Raw genomic sequence first — 16,166 nt, forward strand, 5'->3', positions numbered from 1 at the left:
CATACAATGCTGGTTTCCTGCCATTGTTTTGCAGAACGACTGTTTGCTCCGAGGTACCCTCCTCTTTCTCTTTTGAAGGGGCAGAGCTTACAAAGGGTTGGGATATACGGATGAGGGCCTTCAGAGCAGACGACGCGGATGGCCCGATGCAGACAGCGGAGTTCCACGGAGTCCTATCAGCTCTGTATTACCCAGCCAGCACATTTTTCATCGCCGTTCACTCGTTCCTGCAGCGCCAATAATTCCGAATGAATTTCAGATTAAAAGCACGACGCGCTTTTGTTCGGAGCGAAAGAAAACAGCGCTCGCAGTTTAGAGAAAGGGCCCAATGGTGAAGGGATATGCACGTACATACTTTAATTAGCGAAAAATACAGCAAAATACACCATATGTATATATGGTGTCTTTTAATATGTAACCACGCCAAGGTATATATGAAATTCCCAATAGCAAGATGTAACTGGAAAACTACTTTATTTGATTGGAGATATTGAAAAAAATCATTTTCGGAGTAACTGCTTATCTCAGTAGACCCTGCCAGTGAGGTTAATGGCTATGACAATTATCGGCACTGTGCAAGCTAAATGCCTCCTTAAGTGGAGCCCGTTTTTCGCACACCTGAAATAGTACGGGCAGTGTACTTAGGCGTAGTATTTATAGTGGGGAAGCCTAGGGTTTGGTAGGAGCGAGAGTGTGCCTTGCGGGTCTGGGTGGGGGTGTCGAGGCAGACAAGATGGCGACCGACCTCACCCAAAAGTACACATCCAAAACACAACAGCAGCTCGTATAGGAGCAATCCAACTACATAGCGCTTCGCACTGGTTTGCTAAGAGCCCGACGCTTGGTCCTTAGAATATCAACATTGCCCAGACCCCAGACAGCAAGTCTCCACGAGTTCTGCTCAAGTCGCGCGTAACCCTTTACGTTGCATTGCGTATAATAGACCGCTAAAACCCTGATGCTTTATTACTGCATTGCATCCTTAAGGACCCTTAACAAGTTCAACTCTCAACGGACAAGCTCAATGTTGCACAATAAGACTGTTTCTCGTGTGATCCAGAAATCAAACATTCACTTATTGAGGGTACATTGAAAGAGCTGACGTAGCAATTCCAAAATGGACTACGGGACATGACCCTAGGTGTGCAATTGTGTAGTACTATCAATGTATCGATTAGTCGTTCTGAAGCTCTGGCTTTTTGAAGCAGTCGCAGCAACATCAGCCAGGCCGCATAGTGTGCGGAAGGCAGTGCTTAGAATTAGAAGATCGTTATTAAAGGTCTGACGGACCCGTCAGCCAATATTTATTTTAATGTGTGCATCATTCTGCCAACTGTAGCATCAACCTGTATAATTGGCAAGGTGTGATTATTTAGAAGGAGGTCATCGACCCGTGAGTTATCCAGCAGTGTCGCTTGCCTTTTTAGGTGAGACGTGTCCTACAAAGGCCATGTCAATCACAAGCGTTGTACGTCGGACGGCGCGTTTACTTAAGGAGGTAGCTAAAGATGACGAGCCTCCATGCGATGAAGGTAGGCACAATTCTACAGCAATAACACTTGGGGTACCGAACAAACAAATTGTTTGCGTTTGCTTCCTTTAGCCATTCTCAACAAACATACACAGCGAAGTTTTTTTTATAAACATATTCTATATTATATCAGCGAAGGGCAATTTACGGTTAGAAAAAATCGACCATATGTATGCAGCTATTTTTGAGCGCCGGTGCTCTTCGTCTTTGAATTACTGCAAACACGTTTTTCAGTGGGAATTAGTTATTTGTCGTTGTTCGCTCTATATCATTAGTTCAATGACAAAAACCACCTGATCAGTAAAAAAAAAAATTCGATCTGATCCTAACTATACATCTGAACAGCCTTGCAGGTCGAGAGTAGTTATGCTAGTATTAGATGGATAAGTGCTCTGGCATATTTTGAATCGTGGATTTCAATTAAGAGTTTATCGTGGTGATATGAAAAAAACGTTCAATGTCGTATACTATATTATGATATTACAAAGCTGAAGCATTTTATACAAACAATTTAAATATAATTCCGTTCGTAATAAAATAAATAATTAAAGGATGAAGTATAGCAAGGACAATTATATCGTAAAAAGGCAGGCACTATATACAATAACGTGATTTAATAGCCCTATTATCGCTCTAGACCCAATAGCGAATAAATTAACACTATCCCATGTCCTTTGATTGGCCTGCCGTAGCAAAAAAAAAACCTTGAAACTAATTGCTATTGGAAGCGACAAGATATGAGATCTTAGACAGGCTACTTTGATCCATTAACGGCATTCATAGATAACATTAATAACTCCTCAGTTATCGTGTGATTCAGAGCGCACTACACTAGATGGCAAAAGACACCTACGGTTGAGACTACGGTCGACAGTCATAAGACATGTCTTCGGCAATTAGTTATATATAATAACTAGTAACAACAAGATTGACGAGCAAAATAAAGCGTGTTCTAGTTTTTTTTTTTTACAATAAGTAAAAACTTAGAACGGGTAAGTGCTGCTGAATGTATCGTGGGACTACTACCGTTTAAGCGCTTGGAAATTACTGAAAGTTAGCATAGACGTTTCACTGTAGCGGGCTGAACCTACGAAGTGAAAATATAGCCTTGACGCAGGCTCAGATACATGTACTAACCACACTTCAAGTTTCGAATAAACTATTCTAAATGACGGCGACCTCTAGAAGGCTTTCCTTTGTTGCGTCGAAGCACAGCGCCCTCAACTATCGTTGCATTATCCGTTAAAATTATAAAATAATTTGGATTCAATGTAACATTACGCTAAATATTACCATATATATATATTTTGGCAAGGCTGTTACAACTATCATTTTGAGTTTCAGCGCAACTAGTGTGTTTAATAGTTACTTATGAGTAGATCAGGCAACTGATTAAAACTTGTAGATCTTATTCTTATTGAACTGAAGATGGTCTCGTTCGAGCCGATAAATTGCTTTAGTCTGATAGTATTTGTCGGTATCACTTCAGTACGTGGAGGATGTGCACTTTTTACATGATGACAGGCAGTGCAGTCATCGCGTAAAGGACCAAGAGTTATCGAGGCGAGCAGGTGGGCACTATGCTACACCTGTATTTGTTTTCTGAGACTGGATAACCTATCATCGTAGTCGAATTGACTCCAACCATTGTGTAAGACGTTTCGTGCCGAAAAGTTCGAAGGAACCTTTCGACAGGCGGCAAAATACTTTCGTTCAAAGCAACACAACCTTATTTTTTTCATCAAAGTATTTCTACAATATCTTATGTAATAACTCATCCATAGACTTGTTAAGGATGTTATATGAGTTCGCCTGCACATGCAATACCTTAACTTCAGTAAAATTGAGCTTCAGAATAAGGTTTCAGTGATCTATCAATCAATCAATCTGTATGGCATATTCGTTCATTCTTACCTTATACACAAAACTGGCTCAGTCAACTTATTTAATCTAAAAGTATACTTAAAGCTTTAGTTAATCCCAAATCACTTTGACTCGGCCAGAAAAAAATTCCTATAACTAGTGAATTTTAGGGAAGGAAAACCTGACCAGATAGAACAAAACTGAAAACAGAAAATAACACAAGCCTTTGGAAATTCATAGGAGATAAGTAGATCTTGTCTCGACTTTGTTCGGTATAAAGCCACTCATTTACAATGAAAATCCTGTAAAGATCTCCAACCGGAATGATTAAACTATAATTTACCCATTTCTTCTGTTTTCTCAAAACAAAAACTCCGGATAGGAACGGGAAAGATCGAGAATGGCCAAATCGCGATCGAACTCTCTCACTGACCAAGAAATCAATAGATCTGCCTCCATCTCCCATTTATTTGAAAGCTAGCCTATACTTTTGTAGCTCGCACACTGTATGTGAAAATGTTTCAGTGCCACGTACTTCCAAGCATTTTTGTTCTTCATCTCAACGTAATCTTAAAAACAATATATATCTATAAAGTAAACGATTTAAGTGAGAAAAATGCTATTTAGTTAAAGCCGTTTTTCAGTTTTAGTATCGATGGCAACTTACCTATGGCTCCGATTTGCCGACAAGAGTAGAAAGCTTCATTATGCATGGTTTTAAATAAGACCGTATAAAACGTTTAAAATCGCGATGCCCACCGTGGTTACCAAGCATCCTTGTAGTTTGTTAAAATGCGTTGCTCACTAGGTTTTTATAAAGGGTCTTGTAATCAACTCTAATTAAAACTTAGTTAAATGACTGAAACATGATGTTTGTGTGCCCAGTAGCCAACTTACTAGCGAGACTATACTGTCTCAAACATGGTATTCTTTAAGACATGTTGTCCGCTTTCAGCATGGTCGAGAATATACGTGTGCTGATCACTGTGAACTTCCCAGTGACAACAAAGACACTATGCTAGCAAATCGCTATGCAGATAGTTTATGCATATATGTAGAGGCTCACCTGCTTCGTCTTTTGCTGTGGTGGGTTTGTTTGACGTGGGTCCGTGTTTCTAAAGCCGTTTACTGTTTTGCTATTTTCTTAACAACTTTTCAGACGTCCGGACGTTTGCAGACCATATTGGCATACGTTTGCCCGCTGAAGAGGATCTTCTTTGGATCGCCCGATGCGCTCTTACGGCAGCCGTACCACCTCCGTGGCTGCCTGTGGAAGACACGACTGCTGATCCGGGTGAGAACATACGAACGGCTTTTTCATATCCTTAAGCAAACTTTTCCGATACGTTAAGCCGTACGTTGACTTTACAGTGTGACCGACTGAATTTACTGACTTCCTTCGCGTGGAAACACTTGCGATTTTAGCTGTGCATCTGTCCGTTTGCTACTATTATAGAAAGCGCAACCAGAGGTAAATTCTCGGGGGGTCCTAGAGCATTAATGAGTTTCTTTCTGTATACCCATCCATTTACTACGCGCCGCCATGGTCGCTGAAATGAAGAATAAGCACTTGCATTTTTCTTTTTCAAGCTAAATACAGAAAGTACTGTTTGGTTAAATGTGTGTTCGAGGACTTTGAACTAACGAGGCTGTCCTTTAAGTTCTTCGTAGCTTATGCCTGCTTGTTTTTAAACGCTTTCATTTTTCACTGTTATAATTGCTTTACGAGTGCAGTTAGCTGAAGCTGCTGAAAACCAAGAAATAATTAAGGCGCCGCTTGATGATACCACAGTCTGGCCTGCCTATGCATATGACATAGTAAATATGTCCCCGTTCTACGTATCCAGCAGGCTTTCTTTCGTTATCGCTTTATCCTTAGAGTGGATCTATTCGATAGCATTCAGAAGTCGGGCGTCTTACTCTTAGATTAAGGTAACTCTGTGCATAAGCACACTGTCTATCTGGCAGCATGACCTAAGCATGGCCTTAGTCTGTTCCATCACATTGAATCGATGCTGTCACAATGTACCACACTCTGTTGTATTTAGCAATGTCCCTGAAACAGAGCGATCCTCCATACAGGTATTAATTCTTTAAACCCATGTCAGTTTATAAAAATTTCATTGACTAGTGAGTACCCTGTGATTTGGTGTTCATCTTGGCAGCCGCTCATAGACTAAACACTCGCTTTACAGCTGAACGTTTTAGACTGGTGTTTCAGGTGCTTCGCACTGCACCCAGATTACAAAGTTCACGCAAACAAAAAATGGCGGAACGTAGATCTTATTTTTTTATAGTAAAAAAGAATCTGAAACTAATTTTGGGGTTAGGAAGTGTAATTCTAACGAAAATTTAGGTTTGTGTTTGCTTATTCAACTATGAAGTTGTGATCTATTTTTTATTGCCTTCGAAACATTTATGTTTGGCGTGTGCCTTTCTTTACTTTAAAAGAGATTTTTGTTTACTTATAGACGACGTAAGTTTTGCTTATCGTAATGTCGGCACCTACTCAATAGATATTTTCGAAAAAATATATATATATACGTCACGTGTAAGCCTATAAGTCATACGTCAGATAAGTTTACTCATCTGTTGTTCTTAACCGGACAATTTGCTTAACTCAGGTTCAATCTACTGGCATTGCCACGCAAAATTTTCAACATGATTTCAGCTCGAGTATACTACTACAATACGGTAACTGCGGAATCATGCTGGGAGCACCCGTTGGATGCTTACTACAAGATGTTCGTAAAACAGGAGAGATTCAAAATGGTGACGAAAGCTACAAGTCAGCGTCAGCAAAGGAATTCTGAGGACAGCGGTACTTCTCTGGTACGAGCGTTTTTTGTCCTTAAATTCAAATTAACGTTTTCTACGAAAGATATTATGGCTCCAAATTAACTTATCTACTTTATTTGTTGTATTATTGCATTATATTGCTACTGGTTATATAGAACATGGGGAATAAGTTGATCCACCTAAAGTGCGGACTATTTTCCCTGCAGTGAATATATCAGCAAGCATTAAGGTGGCTAGAAAACGCAAAAATTTATGTGAAATTAAATAAATTAGTTATAGTAAGACAACCAGACTGATATTCGCTTTAATTACAATTTTTTTAAACGTATTAATGTAGATGTCGTCTTTGGACGACGTCCCTCCACTTTCTGCGGCGATGTCCGCTAAGGAATCTGATAGCGTCTTCCATATGTCCCTACGACGACGCACAGCTTCACAACGAAGCCGAAGTCGCTCATGTCCTTCAGGTCTAAACCGTAAATCGCCAGGTGGACTTGGCGGACATAGTCCGGTCTGTGAAACTAATCAAGATGACGGCTCCAAACGAACGGGTGCTACTAGCGAAATCGCTTCGGAGAATCAGACGTCAACAGTCAAAATCAGGGAGGAAGCCTGTGTCATCAAGGTATTTCACATTCATTTATGGTTGCTTCTGTTTAGTACGAGCAATAACCATGCCTGTACTAGTTACATAAATCGATATGCAGCATTAACAGTTTACTTTAGGAACGTCATTGTAACACTTCAAATATGACCCATAACATTACAGGAGTTAACCTTGCAGAAGAAGCACTTGATGGCCGAGCTGAACAAGCTTAAAAATGAGGTCCGTAAATACCAGTTTATACGCGAGCGGATTAAGTTTTCACCGCAAAGCGAACTACCGCTGGGAACAAAGGGCCTCAGTTCGCTCGGCTTTTCTACGCCGTTGCGGGCGCATAGTGCCTCTCAGACAGATGTCTCCATGGGAGGCATGGCCGTTCCTACCCAACCATCGCCACCGAAGGCACAGCCACGTGCCAACATCGGCAATAGAAAAACTTTCCTCTCATCAGCCACTACCACCTGGTAAATACGTGACAGATACAACACACTAACAGACGCGAAAGTTATCATTTTGTTCCGGACACTAGTAATAACTTATTGAAATTAAGCGGGTTGTCCTTATGCTCCTCTCACAGCATTGACGGTTGTTAAGTACTTGTTTCGCCATAATCGTTTTCCTAAACCGTGTTACCTACAGAAGAAGGTCACGAAGTAAATACGAGCATCAGAACTTTAGCTTCTGACGTTCGTCCATGATGACGAGCGAACCATCATAGTTGTTAGCGTATTTCATGTAAGTTGAGATAATAAGAGATACTAAATTTTAATAACTAATTTTAATAGCATAAACGGCATTCGCATCAGGATAGAATAGTCATTAGATGAAACAGAATAAATTATTTGTACTCTATGTTACATAGTTTTTTTTTTTTTTTTTTTTTTATGTATATATAATAGGCTGTTACAAACAAATCCGACGGACCTTGAAATTTAATAAATTTTAATCTGGCCAGGCTTAAAATATTGTTTAGATGTAAAATATTGTATATGTGTCAGAGATACTCTTTTTTTGTTTTTTGCACACTTGTCCTATCGCTTTGCCAGCCAGTATCTGAACAATCATACAACTACTATTTACACTTTTATATGTATATGGCCCTATATATGGCTTCTAGAAGTAAATCAATACTGGCCTGCACTTACACACTGGTCGCTTTTTAGAGCCTGGAAAGCCTTGTAATCTTCTGTACTTAGATCGAGAGAATAAGCTGGCTGACGTGGGTCTGGCGCACTCCCTATTGCCATGCGAACGATCCACAAGTCTCCTAAGAAACTCGAAATAGCTGGAAAATTCATTGTTTTATTTATTATTTCTTATTTATTATTGTCAGCGAGTACCCTATAGTAGGGGATGTCATTGCCAATAATTTTCTAGTCCTACCCTATTCGACACTGCGATTAAACTTGATTTTTCTTCAGGGCGACGGCATTTTCTCGCCAGGTACCTTTCGACTCGCGATTGAGACTGAGCTATACCTCGCCCGTGGCAACCATATGCTTTAGGTTGATACTTCGTTGCTTAGAGTTATATAAATTGGACGCGGAATACATCATCTATTTCAACTGGCCTAGAGTTAATTCACGCGGAACCTATTTTTTACTGGTATTTGGTGACCATGCTGTAACGTGTTACATGTAAAACACCAATTTTTGGCCGACGGGACCCTTAGACCGCCTTCTTTCGCTTTCCTAAAATGCCTTTTTGATTATAACAATTTTGAGTGTGGTCTTGTCCTTTGGGTGCCTACACCTGGTCAGCTGCCAAATAATCTTCAACATTTAAATTTCGTCCTTGAAGCGATTGTGCGATTCACATTTAAGGCCCCCTTGTCTAATATCTTTGTCGGCCTTTGATGAAATTTCGTAACGCTGTGACCTTCGACGAACAAAAACTTCGCCACTAAGCGCTGGCGTTCGAAACTAAAAGATGTATTTCCTTTTGAACTCATTTCTTCTGGACTAAACTCAACGGGTTTTTCACTCACCAGTTTCCAGAACACTGGAATATTTACCAGTCAAAGTTTGTCTGCTAGTTACGTGCAATTTAAAGGATATTCAGTTTTAAAATCCGCCGGATTCGCTTGTAACAAACAGCTTAATATATACATACATGTGTTTAGCCGTAGTATTACTAGCACACTTCTGAAAGCATGATTCCCTATTCTCACTATAAGACGATAATTTTCGTTGTCTTCTACAACTAATTTAACCGTCTTTGTTATCACCTTTTTATCGTTGCCCTATGCTTTCATTACTTTGCAATCGCACCAAAGTAGTTCTCCACTTTTGGCTTATTCGACTTTGCCTACGACAAAGCAGGAACATGAAGCCAGAGTATCTCACGACGATCTACTTCGAATCAGCGAGAGAGTCGACCAACTTAGACAACGACATCATGAAATCGCTTTGAAAGCGGTTCAAGAACTTATTGAGGATCCACCAATCGCTGCGTTAGTATACACGATTTAGTTGAATCTCATATTCGTTTCCTATCTTATATAGAAGTAGCATCGGTGGCTGAAGTCAAATTTGAGGCAGACTTATTAAGTTAAAGAATAAAGGTTTGAATTAGAATAGAACACAGCTCACACGATTCAAAATATGCCTGCGAGCAATACTTTAATTCTACTCGCCTCACATAGGCATGATACTATGATGAGCCTTCTCGCTGGTATTGACAGCGCCGCCTCTCACGTCACAAGATTCACTTTTGACTCAAAGACCCAGATACTGAAAGAGTCCATTTCGTCTATATATATATATATATATATTCCGACGATCGCCTCGTATTTTTTTGATATCGTAATTAACACATACAGCGTCGAGAGGATACCTATAGTTCGAAATCGTACACAGTTTTAGAGCAAACTATACACTGCATCAGAACATGTATCGGAACGACACTTGCGATAAATATTTCTTGCAAAAAATAGATAAATGTTTACGAAAATCTACCGTGTCGGAGCGTTGCCTTCTGCGAGCTTGATCTTACTGAAAACTTTCAAAATATTAGTACAGGTATCCGTGGTGTTCTCCTGAAAGCAAATAACAAATAGGCAAAATGGACGGAATTGAAGGTGGATTCGTTCCTTCTGAAATGACATTTGATTTTTCGTTGTGTCTATTTATTCCATTGCAGCGAGTTGCTTCAAAGTAGTCACAATATGCCGCCTCTGCCAAGCTACCCAATTCAGACAAGCAACCCATTGCCCGAGCCCCCGCGAGACTTTCGGTCGTCAGCGAATCATCACGGGGCACCGCCACCACTGGTTCCACCCCATATGTCAAACGTGTCCAATGTTCATCCCGTAGGCCCCATTGGGTCGCTACCCGCCTCTTTAAGTGAAGGTCCATCGAGAGTCGTGGCTCCGTCTGGAGCTGGCCCTCAACAAATGACTTCACAGGAAGAGTGGGTTCGGCGCCTAGTTAAACTTCGCTGTGGAATCAATGAATGTAAGCTTAAGCAGCTTGCAATTAAGTAATAAATATCAGCAATGCTCGGCTTGACGACGTCGAATTTCACGAGTAGCCACATCGTTTATGATGTATGACGTCTATGACGTACCGAATCGACCTTATAGATCGCGTGAAATCTTTCGTATCTCATCTGCGAATAATGGCGCGTCAGGAACTCACTGGAATCGAAAAACTGACGAGATATTTGAAAGATTTGAAGCGAGGGTGAAGGCGAAGGATCAATGCCATTGAAGGTTTACTAGTGGCCCGTAATGTATTATTAGGCTGTCTGTCAGTTGAATCTTAATGAATGAATATTGCAGTACATAGAAGATATATACCGCTCCATTTTCCCTTGTGCGTAGAAGACGTCGAAGGCGAGAGAAGTGAAAATCAGGATTGTGTCAATATCGATCGAACAAATTTTGCTAGTTGTTGAGCATTGTTAGGTGTGATTTGCCTGAAGATGAAAGGGAACTTGTATGTTCACGTGACGCTGATGATGAAAGCAGACATCATCGTTCTGATTGCAATAACTGTACAACACTATTCAGATTGACTTAATAATGTAAAATTGCTTGATTTACCACTTTACGAAGGAATTTTTCCGTCCCTGCGTTTAGTTGGTGTTTTACCATGGCCTAAAATGGGTGCTGACCGCTCACATAAGCGGACTATCAGAAAGATCCGTTTTTTTGTTGTTTCCCCGTGGGCAGGCACACGCGTTAAGATCACTAAAGCCTATTACAAGTGCAAGTTAACGCACTGGATTTTCTAGCCGTTGGGTTAAACTGTGTACCCTATGTAACCGTTGTGCTGATCAGAAGGGCAAGTCGTGGTCTGTCGGACCCAGGTAACTCTTAAATAGATATAATACTTGTGTCACACGCGCCAACGTACGAACTACCATACCGAACTAATGTTAAAGGGCGATTAACGTTTGCTTAATAAATGCAACAACAACAAGGACTAGGACACAGTGCATGAAGCTAATTCAGCTAATCAACCAAAGAGGTTTAAGCGTGGTAAAAAGTGCGAGTCCGCGAAACTTGTTCAATCGGGAATAGGCCAACATTGCAAAAACAATCTATACGGGGAAAGATATATGCTGCTTTGCAATATGCATATATATATATATATATATATATATATAGATTATATACGTTCATAATTCTGAAAAGCTTAATAGTGAGACATATATAAATACCGCTATCTGCATATACTTAGGCAAATATTCGGGTAAATTGATATGCAAGTAAACGTAACTAAAGAAGTACCGTTTATCGATATGAAGTGGCTACTAAGAGAGCTATTATTTCTCTTGATTTAGCAAAAAAATAACAAATCGTTTGCCTGTGGACCCGCTAAAGACGCAATGTGGACTTCCATTTCAATGAATCACTCATGTATCAATAATAGGAACAGAGTCATACAAATGAAGAGCAATCACTGTTTCCCTCAAGATTCTTACTAGAAAACTCACACTTGTTATTATGAACGCCGTTAAATATATTAAAGTCTATTGTAAACATTACATATTCTCATTGAGCTAACAATTGATACGACGCAGCTCTACAACTCGTACCTCCGATAAATTTAATGTACAGGGCGGACCTTTATTTTTGTTTTTGTTTTCGTTATTATCTAATGGCTAGCGCTTAGCCAAACGAAGAAGCAATAATACATTAACGACTTAATGTCGCCTTTCCATTGAATTTTCAACAAATAGGTAAGTTCCATTGCATAATTTCAGGCACTTCTGTAGTCTTGCGCAGGTGCACAAGATAGAATGTTCAAATGGTTATCAATTATTTTTAAGATCAGGTCATGATAAATAAGACAATTCCCTGGACAACTTAACCTTCCTAGTAACTAAAGAAAACACTGACAAGTTACAAGGCGATCTTAATAAGTTGCTCAACGACATCGGAGACGACTATCATACATGTGGCACATATACATATATAAAGCTTCCACAGAACGTACGATTTTTTCATATATCTAGAAGATAGGTTATAATATTTCCTCTAAAATTGGTTCGAAATTGGTGTAGCTAAAGAGGGGTGTAGTAATTTAAATATTTCTCTAAAGAACTTGGTCTGCTAATTTAGTGGGAGGGGCAACGTAAGATCTCGTCAATATTTGGATCATTCTCCGCGCAGAAGTTCTGGAACCAAAAAGAAGCGCAGAAAGTTTACCTCAATTACCTTTCTAACTTGGTGTTAATTGCCCTAACTACATTGTAGCATTCATATCATCAACGAAATTTTCCCATAACGTGTGTGTATGTTCTTAATAGTGACATTCATTAGCGATGTTTTCGTCAGTTTCACTCGTTCCCAATACGTTTTACCGCTACTGAATTTCAAGGTTATCCCTTAAAGTTACTAACTAAGCTAACTGCTGGTCTACTCAGATAATCATAGAATTTTTACGAGGTTTCCTTTGTTTTTCATGGTTTGTTTGAGGTTGTATAATGGGATATTCCGGTGGAAGTTGCGACTAGTGAGGTGCAAATGGAGCGACTGTAGGAGCATTTTACGGTTAACGTTATTGACCCGGTTGTATCACTTTATTATCGCAGGAACCAGCGCTTGGCATAGGTACTTGAAGAAATGGCGCCAATGCTAGAGTCTTATCTGTACACTGATGTATGCATAGCTACGTGTGGGCGGGTGGCTGGGTGTATTAGACTGGGCATGTGCGATCTTATTTTATTTACTGCACTCCTCGAAAGTACAGATAATAATTATCCAAGCGCACTACTCGAATCAATTGTTACATATATGTAAATGATCAATGGTGTAGAAGCAATTTCCTTTATTATTATTATTATAATTTTGTATCCATCTAAGCTCTTTATATGTGTCCTGTTCGATACTTACTTAAGCTACTACTGTTTTCAGGATTGCAAGGATATACCGACTGCCAAACTTAACGGTCTCTAATTGTCACTGTCCTTCGAAATGCATTAATAATTTAGATTCAAATAAACATTGAGTAAAGGTACTTTGACATTTTTTTTCCAATTTCCACGGCCCTTTTGCTGGAAACATTGAGGATGTTTTTTTTTGCTGGATACAAGATTACGATGATATTTTCACTAGCAGTCTCTCACGAGTTTCTTCTACTGTATTAATATGTTCTCTTTCTACATTTTCGAAGATATCACTGGACTACTTCTCCCACACTAAGACCCAGTTGAAACGGTCGACTCCACCAATCTGAGGGGCATTGATGCCTTCATGCCTTTTGACGAAAAAGTTTACAAAGATCCTAATAAATTGACAATTATGAGAGAATAATTTAAATAACAATGTTATTAAACGCCTGGATACCGTATTTGTAGATTATATTGTCCGTGGACGCATCAAGGACTGTTCCCTCGTTTGACATGGCTTTTTTTCTTTTTCTTTTAAACGGATAGTAAAATGCATTTACTTATATCTAGGTGTGTCCTGAATGATGTAGCTTCCCTTTCCGACAATCCCCACAAGGTCCACTAAACGCGATAAGCTTCTGTCCTTTTACAGTCGACAAATACAAACGGCTACCACGTTAATGTTGTGAATACCATTCACCGGCAATTTGACTACAGTGAAATTGAATAGTAAGTTTGTAGTTGGCAATTAAATTCTGATTTGATGCCAACCTGTAAACTTTCAACTTTGCTAACCCATAAATATAATAAATGTCATTTTCCCATTGTAAAAATATATATATATATATTGATAGAAAATAATGAGAGATAACGGCTGAGCAGAAATTTAATCTTAAAATGGTGGTCATACAATGTCTCTGATGCATTTCCGTAAAGCATATATACTTAGAAGTAATTATGAGCAACAATAATGATCCTAGATTCGATGAGATAATTCAATGAGCCTACAATAACGTATCTGTTTACCAAAAACGATTTTTTCATTTAAAACTATATAGAGTAGGTCACGTACAAGTACTTGATATGGAGTGCTAAGTTATAACGAATTAAACAATGAAATAAATTCACGGTCACCTATGATATACATGTGTTATTTCTATTCCATCGGTAATAGTTTCCAATACAATACATGTAATTGTCATTGTTGAGAATTGACCAGCTCTAGCTAACGTTGGCTTTGATGAATGGACGTCGTAAGGCCATATTAAATTTAAGAAAAATTTATGTCTACAATGAGCGACTTCTAAGTGTCCTAGGAACAACACACTCTCGTCCAGGTTCGAGCCAGGGCACAGACAAACAGGCTTCGTTTTGTGCTGGGAGCCAGCGGGCCGTTTGATGGAATGCCTAGGCGATATCAGACGTAAAACTCGAACCGTAAAGTCTTGTGGATGCTGTGGTGACTTTTCAGCCCTTGCGGTGGCCTGCGTCCCTAAAAGGCTGTTCTTATCAAGAGCAGTTTTCTACAGTGATGGAGGAAATGTTGCTGCTTCATTCCGTTTTTCGCGGTTGCCATCTAGTATTAAGAGCGACATGAGTTGCGCGTTCAAAATATTTTTAGATGTCCTTCTTGTAACTCGTCTACACGCTCAGACCTGGTGAGGTGCGGTCCCCTTGAGAAAATGGGATGAGGACGGAAAAAGCGAAGGAAGAAAGAAATCACCTGAAGCTCATTTGATGTCATGCAAATGACATAGAGGAACTTGCTACAATGTGAAATATCAGGTCGTTAGAGGCTTCATAAGGAGGAAAGAGATGTTTCCTAGAAGAGGGCGAAACGGTATTAACTTCGGCCAAACATGTAGGGACGCGCGGCTAAGAAATCAGACGCTCGCATCTCGTCGATGCTATACCTTTTTCTAGCGCCAGAAACTGCGAGGCACTTTTGGCTGAACGTTAGCCGAAAGGAAGTTTTTAAATCGAAAAGAACTTGTGAACCGTGCGAAATTAGATAATCTAAAGTGTATATGACTAGTGCCTGCACGTAATTATCAAAATGACGTATAGGAATCCTTTCGCGCGTCGAATATAATTTAAAACTTATTAAAATTCCGCACGCTTCTTTCAAAAGAACACTATAATAGTTCTTTGTCAAAGCGATGCGGGACAATACCCTGAATTTCCACCTAACGAGATTAGTGCATCTCGCAGTAGCTAATAGTCGTAAAATAATGGCATAGAAGTAACAAAAAATAGAAGTAAGCCTATAACTAGAGTATTCATCTAATAAAGCTTCATTTACTATCGAAAATAACAGTAGCTTTCGCTTTGGAAGTTGGCTGACGGTAGAGAAGCATTGCTATTATATGTGCCTAAGCGTCATTTTCTCATTTCTTACATAGAACAGAAAAACATTTTGCTCCTACGTCGGCTCATTTCTTGATGAAGCTCAGTTATAGTGTATTATGTGGGACCGTCTTTATTGACACAATGACGCGTATTAAACCGCTGCTTGCCTCAGATTGTCATCCACGCAGTCTCATTCTTAACCAGCAATCAGAACTTAATTATATCGACAGCCACGACAACTTAACAGTGTCGATTGCCTCGCGTGAGCCAATACATAGCAGGACAGCAGGAGTATGTGTTATTAGAAAAAGGCCAGTTGAATTATGCTCGTTTTAAAAAAAAGCCGGTGTTATGTTTGAAAGAACACGAAGACTATATTACAATAATTCGTCGATGAAGAGACTGATACTAGGCAAAAGAGTAGTAGTTCGGTGGGTTGAGTCTTAATAAGGGCCAAGCAGTTCTTTCAATCGACGGAAAACGGTTCGCGTTTACGGGAAAACATTGAGACTTTGGCTCGTTTGCCACCTATTCGTTTTGTCACGAAACGTTCAACAGCGCTGTTTCACATCTACAGAGCGTATACAGAACCAGATGATATGTGTGTAGCTTCGTAATGATCAAGGAGCACTTATCGTCGGTAAATGTCATCCCCCGGTGTTCTTGTTTCTTTACTTTATA

At 39.7% G+C, this 16,166-nt stretch overlaps 1 protein-coding gene across 4 annotated transcripts; it reads left to right on the forward strand.

The window, feature by feature from the left end:
• Positions 1–746: 746 nt before the first annotated feature.
• Cep164 (centrosomal protein 164) lies at positions 747–14,276 on the forward strand. 4 transcript variants are annotated; one of them, XM_022837261.2, is made up of 9 exons: positions 747–1,141; positions 1,428–1,532; positions 4,554–4,688; positions 6,066–6,226; positions 6,531–6,818; positions 6,963–7,261; positions 9,073–9,249; positions 9,939–10,252; positions 13,162–14,276. In XM_022837261.2, coding segments are annotated over exons 1-9 (1,491 nt in total). In that variant the 5' UTR covers positions 747–1,131; the 3' UTR covers positions 13,164–14,276. The 4 variants fall into 4 exon arrangements, with proteins under 4 accessions (XP_022692996.1, XP_022692993.1, XP_022692994.1 ...); XM_022837258.2 differs by having other exon boundaries at positions 9,939–14,276; XM_022837259.2 differs by having other exon boundaries at positions 9,076–9,249; positions 9,939–14,276.
• Positions 14,277–16,166: the final 1,890 nt, after the last annotated feature.

This window comes from Varroa jacobsoni, unplaced genomic scaffold (assembly GCF_002532875.2).
Source record: "Varroa jacobsoni isolate VJ856 unplaced genomic scaffold, vjacob_1.0 scaffold_698, whole genome shotgun sequence".
Taxonomy (NCBI): Eukaryota; Metazoa; Arthropoda; class Arachnida; order Mesostigmata; family Varroidae; genus Varroa; species Varroa jacobsoni.

Bases quoted from the DNA above. Each gene is read 5' to 3' on its own strand.
- Cep164 (XM_022837258.2), top strand. The intron at 4,689-6,065 runs GTGAGAACATAC...ACATGATTTCAG, and splicing joins AGACACGACTGCTGATCCGG to CTCGAGTATACTACTACAAT. The intron at 9,250-9,938 runs GTTAGTATACAC...ATTCCATTGCAG, and splicing joins GAGGATCCACCAATCGCTGC to CGAGTTGCTTCAAAGTAGTC.